At 32.7% G+C, this 13,365-nt stretch overlaps 4 protein-coding genes across 4 annotated transcripts; 2 read left to right on the top strand and 2 right to left on the bottom strand.

The window, feature by feature from the left end:
- The first annotated feature begins 127 nt into the window (after nucleotides 1-127).
- On the top strand, nucleotides 128-1,596 carry MONOS_17420 (putative fatty acid elongase). The gene is made up of 4 exons (XM_067870339.1): nucleotides 128-345; nucleotides 407-458; nucleotides 530-867; nucleotides 948-1,596. The coding sequence occupies exons 1-4, from the start codon at nucleotides 149-151 to the stop codon at nucleotides 1,423-1,425; spliced, it is 1,065 nt and encodes a 354-aa protein (XP_067729533.1). The 5' UTR covers nucleotides 128-148; the 3' UTR covers nucleotides 1,426-1,596.
- A 2,760-nt stretch (nucleotides 1,597-4,356) lies between these two features.
- Nucleotides 4,357-8,853, bottom strand: MONOS_4849 (putative P-type ATPase). Its single transcript, XM_067874949.1, has 2 exons — nucleotides 4,890-8,853; nucleotides 4,357-4,808 (listed from the first exon to the last, which is right to left on the bottom strand). The coding sequence occupies exon 1, from the start codon at nucleotides 8,849-8,851 to the stop codon at nucleotides 4,919-4,921; it is 3,933 nt and encodes a 1,310-aa protein (XP_067729532.1). The 5' UTR covers nucleotides 8,852-8,853; the 3' UTR covers nucleotides 4,357-4,808; nucleotides 4,890-4,918.
- A 561-nt stretch (nucleotides 8,854-9,414) lies between these two features.
- Nucleotides 9,415-11,743, bottom strand: MONOS_4850 (putative Cleavage stimulation factor 50 kDa subunit). Its single transcript, XM_067874951.1, has 6 exons — nucleotides 11,556-11,743; nucleotides 11,297-11,466; nucleotides 10,923-11,234; nucleotides 10,743-10,797; nucleotides 10,387-10,610; nucleotides 9,415-10,199 (listed from the first exon to the last, which is right to left on the bottom strand). Exons 1-6 carry the CDS (start codon nucleotides 11,710-11,712, stop codon nucleotides 9,720-9,722), a joined length of 1,398 nt encoding a protein of 465 aa, XP_067729531.1. The 5' UTR covers nucleotides 11,713-11,743; the 3' UTR covers nucleotides 9,415-9,719.
- A 129-nt stretch (nucleotides 11,744-11,872) lies between these two features.
- On the top strand, nucleotides 11,873-13,297 carry MONOS_4851 (uncharacterized protein). Its single transcript, XM_067874952.1, has 5 exons — nucleotides 11,873-12,059; nucleotides 12,122-12,156; nucleotides 12,217-12,277; nucleotides 12,345-12,874; nucleotides 13,067-13,297. The coding sequence occupies exons 1-4, from the start codon at nucleotides 11,894-11,896 to the stop codon at nucleotides 12,857-12,859; spliced, it is 777 nt and encodes a 258-aa protein (XP_067729530.1). The 5' UTR covers nucleotides 11,873-11,893; the 3' UTR covers nucleotides 12,860-12,874; nucleotides 13,067-13,297.
- The last annotated feature ends 68 nt before the right edge of the window (nucleotides 13,298-13,365 follow it).

Raw genomic sequence — 13,365 nt, 5'->3', positions numbered from 1 at the left:
TTAATCCTTTGAAATTATCAACGAAGAATTGGAGCATTTGATAATAAATTTTTTGAATGAATATAATGTTATCCAAAAAAATGATATTTGAAACATTTTATATTTACAAAACTCTTCATTATTGGTTCCGATCAAATTTTTAATTGAAATGGAGCAAACCGTTGCACAACAAAGTTATTGGCATTCAACTAAAGATTTTCATCTTATTGTTGGAAGTACATTTGGTACCCAGTGGTGGTTCATCGGATTTTCAATTGTTGGATATTTGTTATCACTCAATTTATTATCAAAATATATGCAAAAAAGACAAGCTTTAAAACTTAAAACAGTTGCTTCCATTCATAAGTTTGTTCATTTGTTTTCATTGCAAGGCAATCAAATTTTTTATGCTTTTTAAACATGTAAGCTTTTTTTTGTCTGGGTTAAGCTTGGTTACTGCTCTTGGAATATTATATGAGGTAATTTTTACAAGTATTTATTTCAATGTGTTTTATATTTTTGTTTCCAATGTCTCAATTATGAAATTTAGTTAATGTATGGTCCTTGCCCCGAAAGTGAACAAACAAACCGTTTGATGAAATTCTTATTTCAAAAACGAGGAACCCCATTAGTTGGACGTATTTACTGGTGGTGTTATGTTTATCTTCTGTCTAAATGGTACGAATTGATTGATACTTGGATTATTATATTGAGAAAAGCTCAAAAAGGCGTAACATATCTTCACGTTCTTCACCACTCTGGAATGTTGATGATGGTTACAAGCTGGTTCGCAGCAAACTTTGGAGCATTATGGCTACCAGCTTTTCTTAATTCACTTGTTCATGTTGTTATGTATTTATATTATGGATGTGCAACTCTTGGAATTAGGTATATTTTTAGAAATAATTTGATATTTTTAACTATGATAATTAATTTTTTCTATTTCATATATCTTTTGTTTCTTGCAGATGGAGGCTAAGGAACTATATAACAATTATTCAATTAATTCAATTTTTTATTGGGATAGTTTATTTTGCAATATTTATTCCTGGAAGAATGTTTTTTGGATTAAACGCATCTGGGAACTTGTTAATGATGATTTTAAATTCTGTGGCCGACGCATACTTTTTTTATTTATTCTACGATTTTTATCAGCAATCTTACAAAAATAAGAAGAAGGCTCATGATTTAGAGAACGAAAAGAAGTCTTTGGAAGAAGGAAAGAATAGCGATGTTATTAATAAAGAAATCAATAATTATAATTTATCATTAACTTCTCCAAGCTCCAGTTATTTATCTTCATCAGGATTTTCTGTATCTAATTCAGCTTCTTCTCAAGCTGATTCGTATTTATTAAAGACATCTACAACAGAGAATTCTGCATTTAATATGACCGCAGTTTTACCAAATCCAATGTCACCTATTAAAGTTCCGATGTCGTCTTAATTTTTTTTTTAAACTATCACTCGTTTATTTTTATATAATTTTATTTTTAGATCCCATTTGATAAATTCTTCATCAGAAATTATCAAAATAATTTTATTACATTTTAAATGTTTTATCAATTTTTTTGGATGGAAACAATAATGAGTTACCTTTAAAATCAAATAAGAAAAATACCTTTTTCTCTTTCTTTCTTTCTTTCTTTCTTTCTTTCTTTCTTTTGATTAGAATGTTAAATTGATAATTTGAGAGGAACAAAAAACGTTGAAAGAGCTTTTATCCTTGAAAGTTCTTATTTCTGTTGTTTCAAACAAATAAATAATTAAAAAAAAGATTTTTTGTTAAACAAAAATGTAAATTGTTATTTTGAAATTGTTCTTAAAGAATGTTGTAAAAAAAAATGATAGATTCCAATGGAATTTTCATCTTCCATAACTGAACTTGAATAATTACAAATATAGCGAGATTTTTTTAATGAAATATTTAAAAAAAAATGATGAAGAAAAAAACTTTTCTATTAGAAATTCGCTAAGGTCCACTTTTCTGGACATTTTTAGATAAAATTTGTGAGAAATTCTTTTTTTGATCAGCTCTATTTCATTAGAAAACATTCAAATACATGCAATGATTGCCTCCGATATGGATGATTGTTTTTGATATCAAACTCTTTCTTTCAAAAAAATTCAGTGAATAAAGAGTGTTTAATGAAAGAAAATATAACACCAAGACATAGAAAACTTTTCAAAATGGCACTTCTTTATGAATTATTTATCTCTTTCATTTGGTCTTGTTAATATTAAGAAGCTGTGAGATTCTGATAACGAAATATTCAAAGAAACAATAAAAACAATGCAATAATAGAAATTTATAAAAAGATATGTGATTTCACAAATAATCATACTTTTTTTTTTAACAAAAATGTGATTGTCGATTAATTTGTTATAAAAATTTCATCAAAATTTTCATTTTGGAAATGAAAAAATTTTTCATTTTTGCTTCTTTTCAAAAAGGATAACTAACATATGTGTCATTATTTTTGAAATCATAAAAATTTTTTGGAGCGTTGATTTATTATAGGTTGTTTATTATAGAATAGAGATTTTGCATTTTTGTGATAAATTTCTTTCAGTTATTTTCATGACGAATGATTCTGCACAAATAATGATGAAGATGTCTTTTGGGAGCCTTTTCGTTTTTCAATAATCTTTTTTTTGATATTCAAGGAAAATTTTCGAACCGAAATTTTTGAATGTTAAAACATGATTTCAAAAATAATCACACATATGAATGAAGTTTTGTATTTTTCCCGATTCTATTTTGGTGATAGCTTTTGAAAATATAATTTTTTTAGTGTTGTTGATTACGAATCACTTTTTTTGTTGGATGAAATTTTCCACATAAATGAAAAACAAAATTCAGTTATGTGAAATGTGAGTATTTGAAATGAATTCAAAACAAGTTTGCCTATAAATTGCATTATTTTATTTCAGTGGACGTTAATAAAAATGCAAATTTTTGTATTTGAATATTTTTTTCGTAAAAAATATGATTTGGGATGATATTTTATGCTTTATGAATTTTGTTCCATTTAGCTCAAACGAATATTTTTTTCTATTTGGAAATTTTCCATGTTTTTTTAACACGGGAATGAAAGACTTTCAATGAAAAAGTTGAAAAAAAATATACCTCTGTGACCAGACAAGTCACTTGAAGCCTCGTCTGTCACAAAAAAAAAAAAAATAAATATAATAAAATAAATTATATTTATTTTAATTTAATAAAAATAAAAATAAAAAAAAAAATAAAAAAAATAAAAAAATAAAAAAATAAATAAAATAATATAAACAATACAAAATAAAAAATAATTAAAAAAATATATGAAAAATAAAAAATAAAAAATAAAAAATAAACAATTGGGAAAGCTTCTTAATAAACTTTTCATAGCAATTTGCAATAATTTTTGTTGATAACATTTGTTATATCTTGTTGTTTTTTCCCATTTGTCAGTGACGGTCAGTGACAGTCAATGACAAATTGTGACAAAATATTTTTTCAACTGACATTTCCAATAAAAAAAAAGTAGGGAACTTAATTTCCTTTATTTTAAATTTCATTTTTTCAAAATAATAAGAATTATTGCATATGTATTTTCAAATTAATTGTTTTTGTTATTGAAAATTGTGGAATCGTAAAAAATTACCATTATTGACAATTCATAAATATCTTGTCTGTCATTTTGTCATTTTTTCAATTTTCTCTTGTCATGTCACAGAAAAATAAAAAAAAAATTGGAACAAATTGTTGTTTTTTTTCAGAAATGCAAAAAAATTTCCCCATTTCATAAATAATCACAAAAAAAAATTTATTTTATTGACTTTTGAATCCTTTTTAAAAATGTGAAAGAAAGGAAATTTATATTTGACTCTATTGTTTAATAAAAATAAATATTTCACACCTTTTTGTTTCACAAACTATTGTTTTGATCATATTTGATTCATGTTCAAGAAATTGTTGTTTATTTGGGGAAGAATTTTTGCATTTATGAAAAAAACAACAATTTGTTCCAAACTTTTTTTCAACCTTATCATGAAAAGTCTAACATTCCCGTTAACAAAAAATCCCCCCCCCCCCAAATAGAGAAAAATACGTGTTTGAGTTAAATGGAACAAAATTCAAAAAGCAAAAAATATCGTCCCATTTCTGAAAAATCTTTTCAATCTCAATTTGGTTTTTTTTTGTAAAATGAAATGACAATGAGCTGTTTTTAAAAAAAAAATAATGCATTTTCACTATTTCACCACTAGAGGAGAGTTTTAGTATTTTTATCTTTAAAAATTTCTGCTTTGATGAGTATTATTGAACCAGAATTTTTTTCCATTTTTCTGTTTCACAATGAAAATTGCAATAAACTATTTCAAAAATTTATTTAAAGAATTTTTTGTTGTTTTTCAAAAATTTGATATTATTTTGTTGGCTGTTCAATTTACACATTGAATGGATATTTTAAATCAACCAAAAATTATGCGATACGAAAAGTCAAAACTGATAACATTTCTAATTTGTTGATAAATATTAAGATACAGAAAAAGATAATATTGTATATAAAAAAATACAGATGAAACACGAATCAAGAAAGCAGCAACACAAATGATTTGATTGATGTGAGGAGAAAACACACTATGACATGATGCGATCGTCCTCCTTTAGTGTTGAAATTCTTTCAATGTTTCTTGATATAATAAAATTCAACAAATTATGTGATGAGAATCGATGCAAAAAACAAACGCAAAAACAAAGGAAAGAAGAATAAAAGATAAAAGATAAAGAGAGGAAGTAGCACAAAAAAGAATTAATTCCTTTTTGAAATAAAGCTTGTCGATAAAAACCTTTAAATAAAACATATGAAAAATGATAAAAACAGAAAGAAACAATCTCAAAATGAAACATAAAACGTAAGGGTCTCAAACCAGATATCACAAATTGAACACTGTGCAATTCAAGCAGATAGATAATTTGAAGACGAAGACGATGAAGATGAAGATGAAGCTGAAGCTGATGCAGAATATGTAGATTCATTCATTTTGGCTCTGGCAGCATATTTTTCTTCTGTATTGATCAAGTCCTCAGTAAATGTGTATGCATATCCTGTTCTCAGCGTCATTCGGCGACTCAAACGCGAGCGGTTCTCATAAGGCTGCATCGAAAGTGCTGATGAAGCTGAAGTTTCAGCTGAAGATTTTGCAGAAGACGAAGATGACGATGAAGAAGACGAATCTTTTGTTTGATTCTCGTTTGTTCTGTTTTCTTCTTCTAATGAAGAAGAATTAAATGGCTCTGGAGCAGCAGATTCAGCAATGTTAAAGCCAACATCTTTCATAAACTCTGTTTCAATATCGTCGATCTCCCAGTCGTCCTCCTCTCCTCCTAGCCTCTTTGTGAGCGGAACATTCAGTGAGTCTTCCAGTCCTGCTGGTTGTTTGATGCCTTTGGCATTCTGCAGACGCTTCATCTTGTTCATAATGCTCTGCCGAGTTATCAGCTCTCTTTCACGTATCACATTATCAACAGATGGCTTAAACTGCCTTTTAATCCATCTGATTGCATATGGCGGAATTAGGCAGATAATCGGTGACACAATGATGTACATCCAATACGTGAGAGACATGAAATTCCGCCAGAACGATCCAGTAAGACTCGGCTGCAGACCAGCATTGAATATAATCGCCACCAAAAACCAGGATAGGACAGACAAAATCACAATGAGCCAGTGGATCCATGTGACTAAGTTGAACTCCAAAAACAATCGAACCGTGACAGTAATAATTGTTGCAGTTATGATGGCATTCCCCATGAACCAGATATCCTCTGCTTTTCCGTCAGACTGAATGAGCGTCTCAAACATGAACATGCCAACATAGAAGTTCACAAAAGAGCACCAAAGCCCGTCAAGAATCCAGCGCACAAACGTGGCAGGCGTTGCTTCTCTTCCCAACCTTCCAAGCGCATAAGTTGCTGGAAGTTTCGCCATTCTGTTTGGTCGAAGTTCTGCATCACCAAGACCATAGACAACAATCGGAGCAACAGTAAAAATAAGGTTGAAGAAAGAAATGAACCATGATTCGTATTGTGACTGACCAGAGAAGCCATTGAACCAATCGTTCCAGAACATGGTGAGTGTAAATGCGAAGTTTTTGTAGAATGAATACAAAACAACCATCGAAAGGCGCTTGTAGCTCATTCTGCCATGCACTAAAAGAAGACGCTGGAGGAAGCGGAACTGAGCAAAGGAGTAGTCTGATGACATCACAGCCTGCATACCTTCATTTCCGCTGATACCAACTCCAACATGTGCCCTTTGGATCATTGGTACATCATTTGCACCATCACCGATGGAAAGTGTTGTGGAATCACTGTTGTCACGAATGGCACCCACAACATCCGCCTTCTGCTTCGGAGACACTCTGCAGCAGATCACCACACCACACTTCATGCAAACAGAAAGAGTCTCTGAAATCACTTCATCAGATAAGCAATATGTTAGTGCAGATCCTTCTATCACCAATGCATAGTTCATAAAATGCGATGCTGGGATTGTGGCAAACACATGTGCCAGCTCGTTTATCTGCTTCTTGATGAGTTGAGTATCCTTTCCAGAAATAACCATCATCTGCATTTCTTGCGTCAGCAGCTTGCAAGCAAAGCCAATGTTGATGGCTGTTTCCTGCTTGTCTCCCGTCAGCACCCACACTTTGATTCCAGCTTTCCTCAACACTTCAATGCAATCTGGCACACCTTCTTGCAGTTTATCTTCAATGGCTGTTGCACCAATCAGTTCCAGATCGATTTCAATTTCCGCAGCAACCTCATCAACACGTTTCTGTCTATCTTCGATCGAGTTTAATGCTTCTTGATATTTCTTCTCCCACTTTTCAAACTCTTCTTCAGATTCAATATCTCTTTTAGCCAACACAAGGGTCCTCAACCCTTCAGAAGCGTATTCACGCATGTGATCAAGCGTTGCTTGGAGGACTGCATCATCTGTCTTTTCTTTAGAAAGCAAAGGAATCATCGTCGCATCAGCACCTTTTGAGTAGACGCGAACCTTCCCGTTGGGAAGACGGACAATTTCTGAATTTCTTTTCCTGTCTGAGTTGAACTCGAGCACATACAGCACTTCGATCCGCACATCCACCTTCCCATTTTCGTCTGGTGTTGGAAGAGGAGTAGTCCCTCCTTTATACAGCTCCATCGCTGCATCTGCCTTCATTCGCACAACATAATTCCGCTTTTCGCATCCTCTGAATTCAAACCCAATATTTGCAGCCGCATCAACAAGTGCTCCTTCATCAGGCGAAGCTGCCTTATAAACAAGTTTCCCAGGATACATAATTATTTCTTCAGAAGTCGGAGTTCCAGACCCAGCTGGCCTTTTTCCTTTGGGTATTTCAGCAAGGCACGTATGACATACAGACAGATTTGTGAAAAAGCTGATGATATTGTTGCGGTCTTTATCGCGCTCAGAAATATTTCCTTTCCCTTTCTCTCCATCCTGATTCGCGTTGCTGCTGAGGCCTTCACTTCTTCCACTGTCCTCCTTGTTCAAAATCGCCATCAGTGAATCGTCTTCAAAGCCTCTTCCTGTTGGCTTTGCGTCTTTTATCCCATTTCTCCGCATTTCAGCTGCTTTAATCTCTGAAATCCCTTTCCCGTACATCTTTCCTCCAATTGAGCACTTGAAAAACTCCATCACATTTTGAGTAAGTGTCCCTGTTTTATCCGAGAAGACATATTCAATCATCCCAAGCGATTCGTTAAGGTTTGAAGTCCTTGCATTTGCCCTCGTATCACTCTTAGGATCATACATGCGCCGATCGTTGTTGATAAATAAAACTTGACCCAACTTCACAACTTCCAATGTTACGTAAAGTGAGATTGGAATGAGTGTGTTGTAAAGAATGATGTGTGTTAGAAACGAAATTGCACCTTTTGCTCCTGCGTTTTCTTCCGCTGCTTTCAAGTACCAATGATCTTTGACTCGCAAATAAAATATCCCGCACATAATTGCACAAAATAAACAGAACAAAATTTGAAATGCAAATGCTATGTAAACAAACACGTTCAACAATTTTTCTAGTTTTGTTTGCTTTATTGGAGATTTGCCTGAATTCTTCATGATTTTTGTTTCATGGCCCGTGTAAACAACAAAACCAATGACAAATGCAGTGTTTCGCAAAGAACATGATCTTAAAATCACATTTGAGTTATCTATTGGGATGTTATTAGTTCCATCAAGCGAAAGTGATCCTCCAAATACATATAAATGAGGATTTGGATGATCACACAACATTTTCCCTTTCAATCCTTTTGGTCCCTGCTCTAAATCTAAACCGGTGCCATTAACTTGAATCGCCTGTTTTGTTTTTAAATTTGTTTCACCATCAAGATTTGTTGTTTCAATGTTGCACGCACCATTATCAAGTGGAGAATAAAGAATAACAATATCAGCAGGAACAAGATCATCACATTCAACTTTTACAAAGTCTCCAACTCGGATATCTTTCCATTGAGTTTGCACAAATTCTTCACCTTGCCAGACCAAAGACATCTTGCTGTTGGCTTTACAATCACTTGAATGACGTCTCAAATCCTCAAGAAGATCTTTTATCATTGTAACAACGATAACAAAAACTAATGGAAGGATAGAAGTTACTGGATTCAATGTTGATAGTCCAGGTATTAATTGAAGAATAGCGATGAGCAAAAAGTAAACATTGGCAACTCTTCTAAATTGTCCAAAAAGGTTCATTGGGACAAAAGTCAGCGGACTGTATTTTGTTGTACTGACAAAGTTGTTTTTAAAAGGAAATACTTGGGGCTCTCCAATTAGAATCTCCCTAAAAGGAGAGGCATCCTGAATATTTTTCGACATCTGATGGGAAGTTTGATCCATTAGAAAAGTTATCATTTATTTCAAAAACATCAATAAAATACAAATAAACAATCGTTGCACAACAACAAAAGCAAATGTTTTTATTGAGAAACACGAGTGTTTTATGTATTTCTTTTGAAAACGAATATCATACTATGGAAAAAAAAATTTTTTTTTTTGTTTATAAAAATCTGTGATAAGCTATTTCAAAAGTATTTCTTTGTTTTATTATAATAATCGAAAAAATTGATCCAACCCAGAATAATAACACAATGTCTTTTCAAACATAAAAGGCACGTTTTGTTGAAAAACTAAAATTTGGTTTTTGTGTTAACATTTTAATTCTTTGATTAAGGGTTTAACTCCAACTCATTTTTATAAAGTTTGAACTCAGAAAAATAAGAAGATTTTTCAACATTTTATTTGTTAACTTTTTTATCAACTCTTTGTAAGTCTCTCATTTCATTTTTTTAAATCTTCCATTTGTTCTCAACATAAACATAACAGTTGACGTTATTATTTCCAACAATTTATGAAAAAGTTGTTAATGAATGTTCATCTGATACTCAGATTTGCTGCTGCATATTATTTAAGAAGAATTTTCAAACAAAATACTAAAGATGTGATGAAAATAATACAGAAACAATCACAAAAAATTACTACCAACTTTGAAACAGATTTTTGATAACAGGTATTCTTACAAAATATATGTTATCAAAAGATTAAATTATGAACAAAAGTTCAATTTCCAAATTCATTATTACTCGAAATGCGAAGTGAAAAACAAAGTGAATTGACTTAAAAAATTTGAAAAAAATAAGCAAAATATCAAACAAGTCAAGAAGTGGATTGTTCGTTGCCTTTTCTTCTAAGCAGCAAACCACACTCTGGTAAAAGTATCAGCGCTCCCAGTGAGCAAGCACTCTTCCGAAGGCGAAGCAACCAGCGCAGTTATTTCGTTGTTGTGTCCTGTTTCCATCTGGTTTAGCAGCTCTCCTGTTCGGGAGCTCCACATCCGGACAGTCGGTCCCTTTGAAGGGAAGCCAGCACTCGCAAGCTGAGAGCAAGAGCCGAAGACAAGGCTCTCGTCGTGGTTGAAGCAGACAAGCGGAGGAGCGCCGATGTACTGATGTGAAAGAGAAGAGGAAGATGAAGACGAAGAAGAGGAAGAGGAAGAAGAAGATTGTGCTGTTAGAGAGATTGATTTGTGAGATGGGTGATTTTGATAGGAGACAACAGGCAGTAAAGACCTCAGGTAGCGAATGTCCCACAGCTGCGCTTCGTATTTCATGGAAGACGGAGATGTGAGCAAATACATCCCATTCTGTGAATAGCTCAATGAAGATATCTGAAGAGGATATAAAAAAGAAATATTGTTATTCAATGCAGAAGAAATAACAAAATCAATTGAACATATGTATCATTTTCTAACACTTCTAATAATAATAACAATAAATATAAATATAAATCAATATATCTCTCTCTAATCCTCTCTTATCATTTCATCATATTCACTCCCCCTCCCCAAAAAATACCTGTTCGCCTCCAAACACGTCAATCATCGTGACGACTGCTCTGTTTGTAGCTGTGTCCCAGATTTTGATGTCTCCATTTGTTGAAGTGGAAGCATAGCTGCGCGAAGTTGGTGAGAACACTGCATTTTTGATGGGCGCTGTGTGCTGATCTTTCAGCGAAGAAGAGCAAAGAATGGTTGCTGTGTTGACGTCATATAAGCGGAGAACTGGATGATCAGTGCCAACTGCATGCCATTAATAATTGCCCATTTAATTACATTTTCGAATAAAAAAAAATTCAATGAAGAAGAATACAGAAATGAATGAAAATTCGGTTAAATAATTAAATCGCAGTGCCATATTGAAAATAAACAAACCTAACAAATACGTTCCGCCTGGGTGAAAAGATAAAGACCTGATTGGCAATTCATCCTTTGATCAATAATATTTAAAGTTCAAAAATGAACATTGAAAAGTGCATTCACAACAAAAATAGACATATTTTGGGGGAAAAAAAAACAAGCATTAAAGCCAATTTCCTTAAAAGCTTTTCAAACCAATATAGTGGATGTGCAAGGTTTTTGAGTGTTAACCTTGGTCAGATCGAATATTCTTATTGTTTTGTCAGAAGATCCACTTGCAAGATAAGGGTGATAAGGATGAAATGTGAGGCTAGTGATATCACCAGAATGATCATAAAAAGTTTTAATGCTCGGCTTTAGCATTGAAGAATGAAATCTACTTCGCTCCACAGCACGATCGTATTCTTCAGCTTCATCTTGAGTACCAACAGAAGATAACGGATTTGTAAAGACAAAGCCAGGAGGCTTTCTCAAATTGGGAACAGATAAAAGCTTTATGCACATGTCCTGAAGCGATAAAGATTTTAATTTTCAAATTTGTATTGTTGAATGAAAAATGAATGCAATACCTGAGATCCAGTTGCAAGAAATGCACCATTCCCAGAAAGAGTTAGTGCTGATACAGGTCCTTTGTGCTTAATAAGATAATGAGTGTTAAAAGTTGGATGAGATTTCACGGAATTTTTTGTCACTAATGGATATTCAAGTTTGTTTTTTGTTTGTTTTTCCATTTCATCCTCTAAATATTATAATATTCGTTTCAAAATGACATAAATTACATAGTTTATAAATTTATTTATTGATATAAAATTGATATCATCCACAAACCTCCAGCAAACGTAGAAAGCAAGCATGAACCAAGATCAATATGATCACTTGCTTTTGGCTCTGGTACCATTGCAATCTCACTTAATTGGTTGGCTATAGAAGTTAATCCATCCCTTTTAAGTTGAGAAATGATTTCTCCATAAACCAAAGGATCCATAAGCAATTAATGAATCACAAAAATTAATGTTGGCAATTTTTATTCAAAAAACTCAAATACATTATTATTCGTATATTACATTTTCAATTGCACACTTTCTTTTGTTTTTCAAAAATAACATATGATTTTTTATTTTTTTGATCTTTCACGATCTCAAACCATCTTCTTGGCTATAGGACAAATGGCGTTGTTTGTAGCAAGGATTAACGAAACTGTTACATCAGAAGATTTGCGAGGATTGTTCGAAAAATTTGGAGAGATAACAGAGATAGCAATGAGACGAACATATGCCTTTATTAACTTCAAAAACAAGGATGATGCTGCAGCTGCCCTTGAATCTTTGAATAGTCTGCTTTTCATTTTTTTAGTCTTTTAGAAACAAGTTTATTACTGTTTTTGCATGCTCTAGATACTGATCTAAAATCGTGCAATCTTGCAATTGAGGTTAAAAATTTCAAAATTTTTATTTTGATCATTGTATTTTTTGCTTTAATATCAAAATAGTGGAGAAATTCAACAGGGCCAATTCGTAGAGGAGATGGTTGCTATATTTGTGGAAGACCAGGTAAATCATTTCATTTTTTGTTTTTTGAAAGATAATCATTTTTATATTTTCATTTGCATATTTAAAGGTCATAAGCAATATGATTGCCCTTACAAAGGGAGATCTTACTTGCGTTCGCGTTCTCCCGACCGTTATTATAGATCAAGGTCTTATAGCAGAGACGATTCTCGATCAAGAAGTCGGAGCAGACATCATCGTCCAAAACATCATCATTACCACAAATCATCTCGCTCTCGTCGTAGTAGAAGTCATTCTCGTCATCATCATCGCTCATCGCGTCGTGACCGCAAGCGCTCTAGATCTAGCTCTTCCCCAAAATATCGTAAATCAAAGCGCTCTTCAAGAAGACGTTCACCATCTGCATCATCATCTCCATCACGCTCACCTCCTCGATCACCAACTCCACCGCGTGAAAAGAGCAGTGTAGCATCGTCTCGCCATAGATCCGCATCAGCAAAGCATTCACCTTCTAATTCTCCCTCAAGATCACGATCACGATCACGCTCTGCTTCTAAGATATCAACAAAAGAAAAATCAGTTTCAAGATCAAAATCGCCATCCCACCAACGCTCAGACGAATAAAGATGATTATTTATGGTTTTACCGCGTTATTTTTTAAAATGTATTTTTATTTATTTTATTAAAAATTCAAATTAAATGAATCTGACATTTCACATTCCTTTATTTCTGTCTTTCCTGATAACCAAAATATGACAAATGGATGCTGCATAATCTTTCTCTATCACTCCTTTGATTTCACATTTTTATATTTTCCAACCAAAATTATAGACACTTGCTGCATAGGATGTTGTTTGTTCAATAAATGCCAGTTATGCTTCCTGAATGCCTCAGTTGTTCTCACAGCATGATAAAAAGGTGATTGTTCACCTTTTCCATCAACCAATTTTTCTTGCCTGTCTCATCAATTTTGTATTTTTAGAACATTTATCTGTTATTTTTAATTTTTTAAGCCAAAAAATCATTTCCTTCAGATTTTGCATGTCATCAAGAGCATATTTAGATAACACTATTATTATTTATTCAACGCTCATCTTTCCTCATTTTTCCATACAAAATAAAAGGCTTTA

This window comes from Monocercomonoides exilis (assembly GCF_001643675.1).
Source record: "Monocercomonoides exilis strain PA203 chromosome Unknown scaffold16-1735695, whole genome shotgun sequence".
Classification (NCBI taxonomy): Eukaryota; Preaxostyla; order Oxymonadida; family Polymastigidae; genus Monocercomonoides; species Monocercomonoides exilis.
Note: the sequence above shows the minus strand (reverse complement) of the source record. Positions and strands in the feature narration are given on the sequence as shown.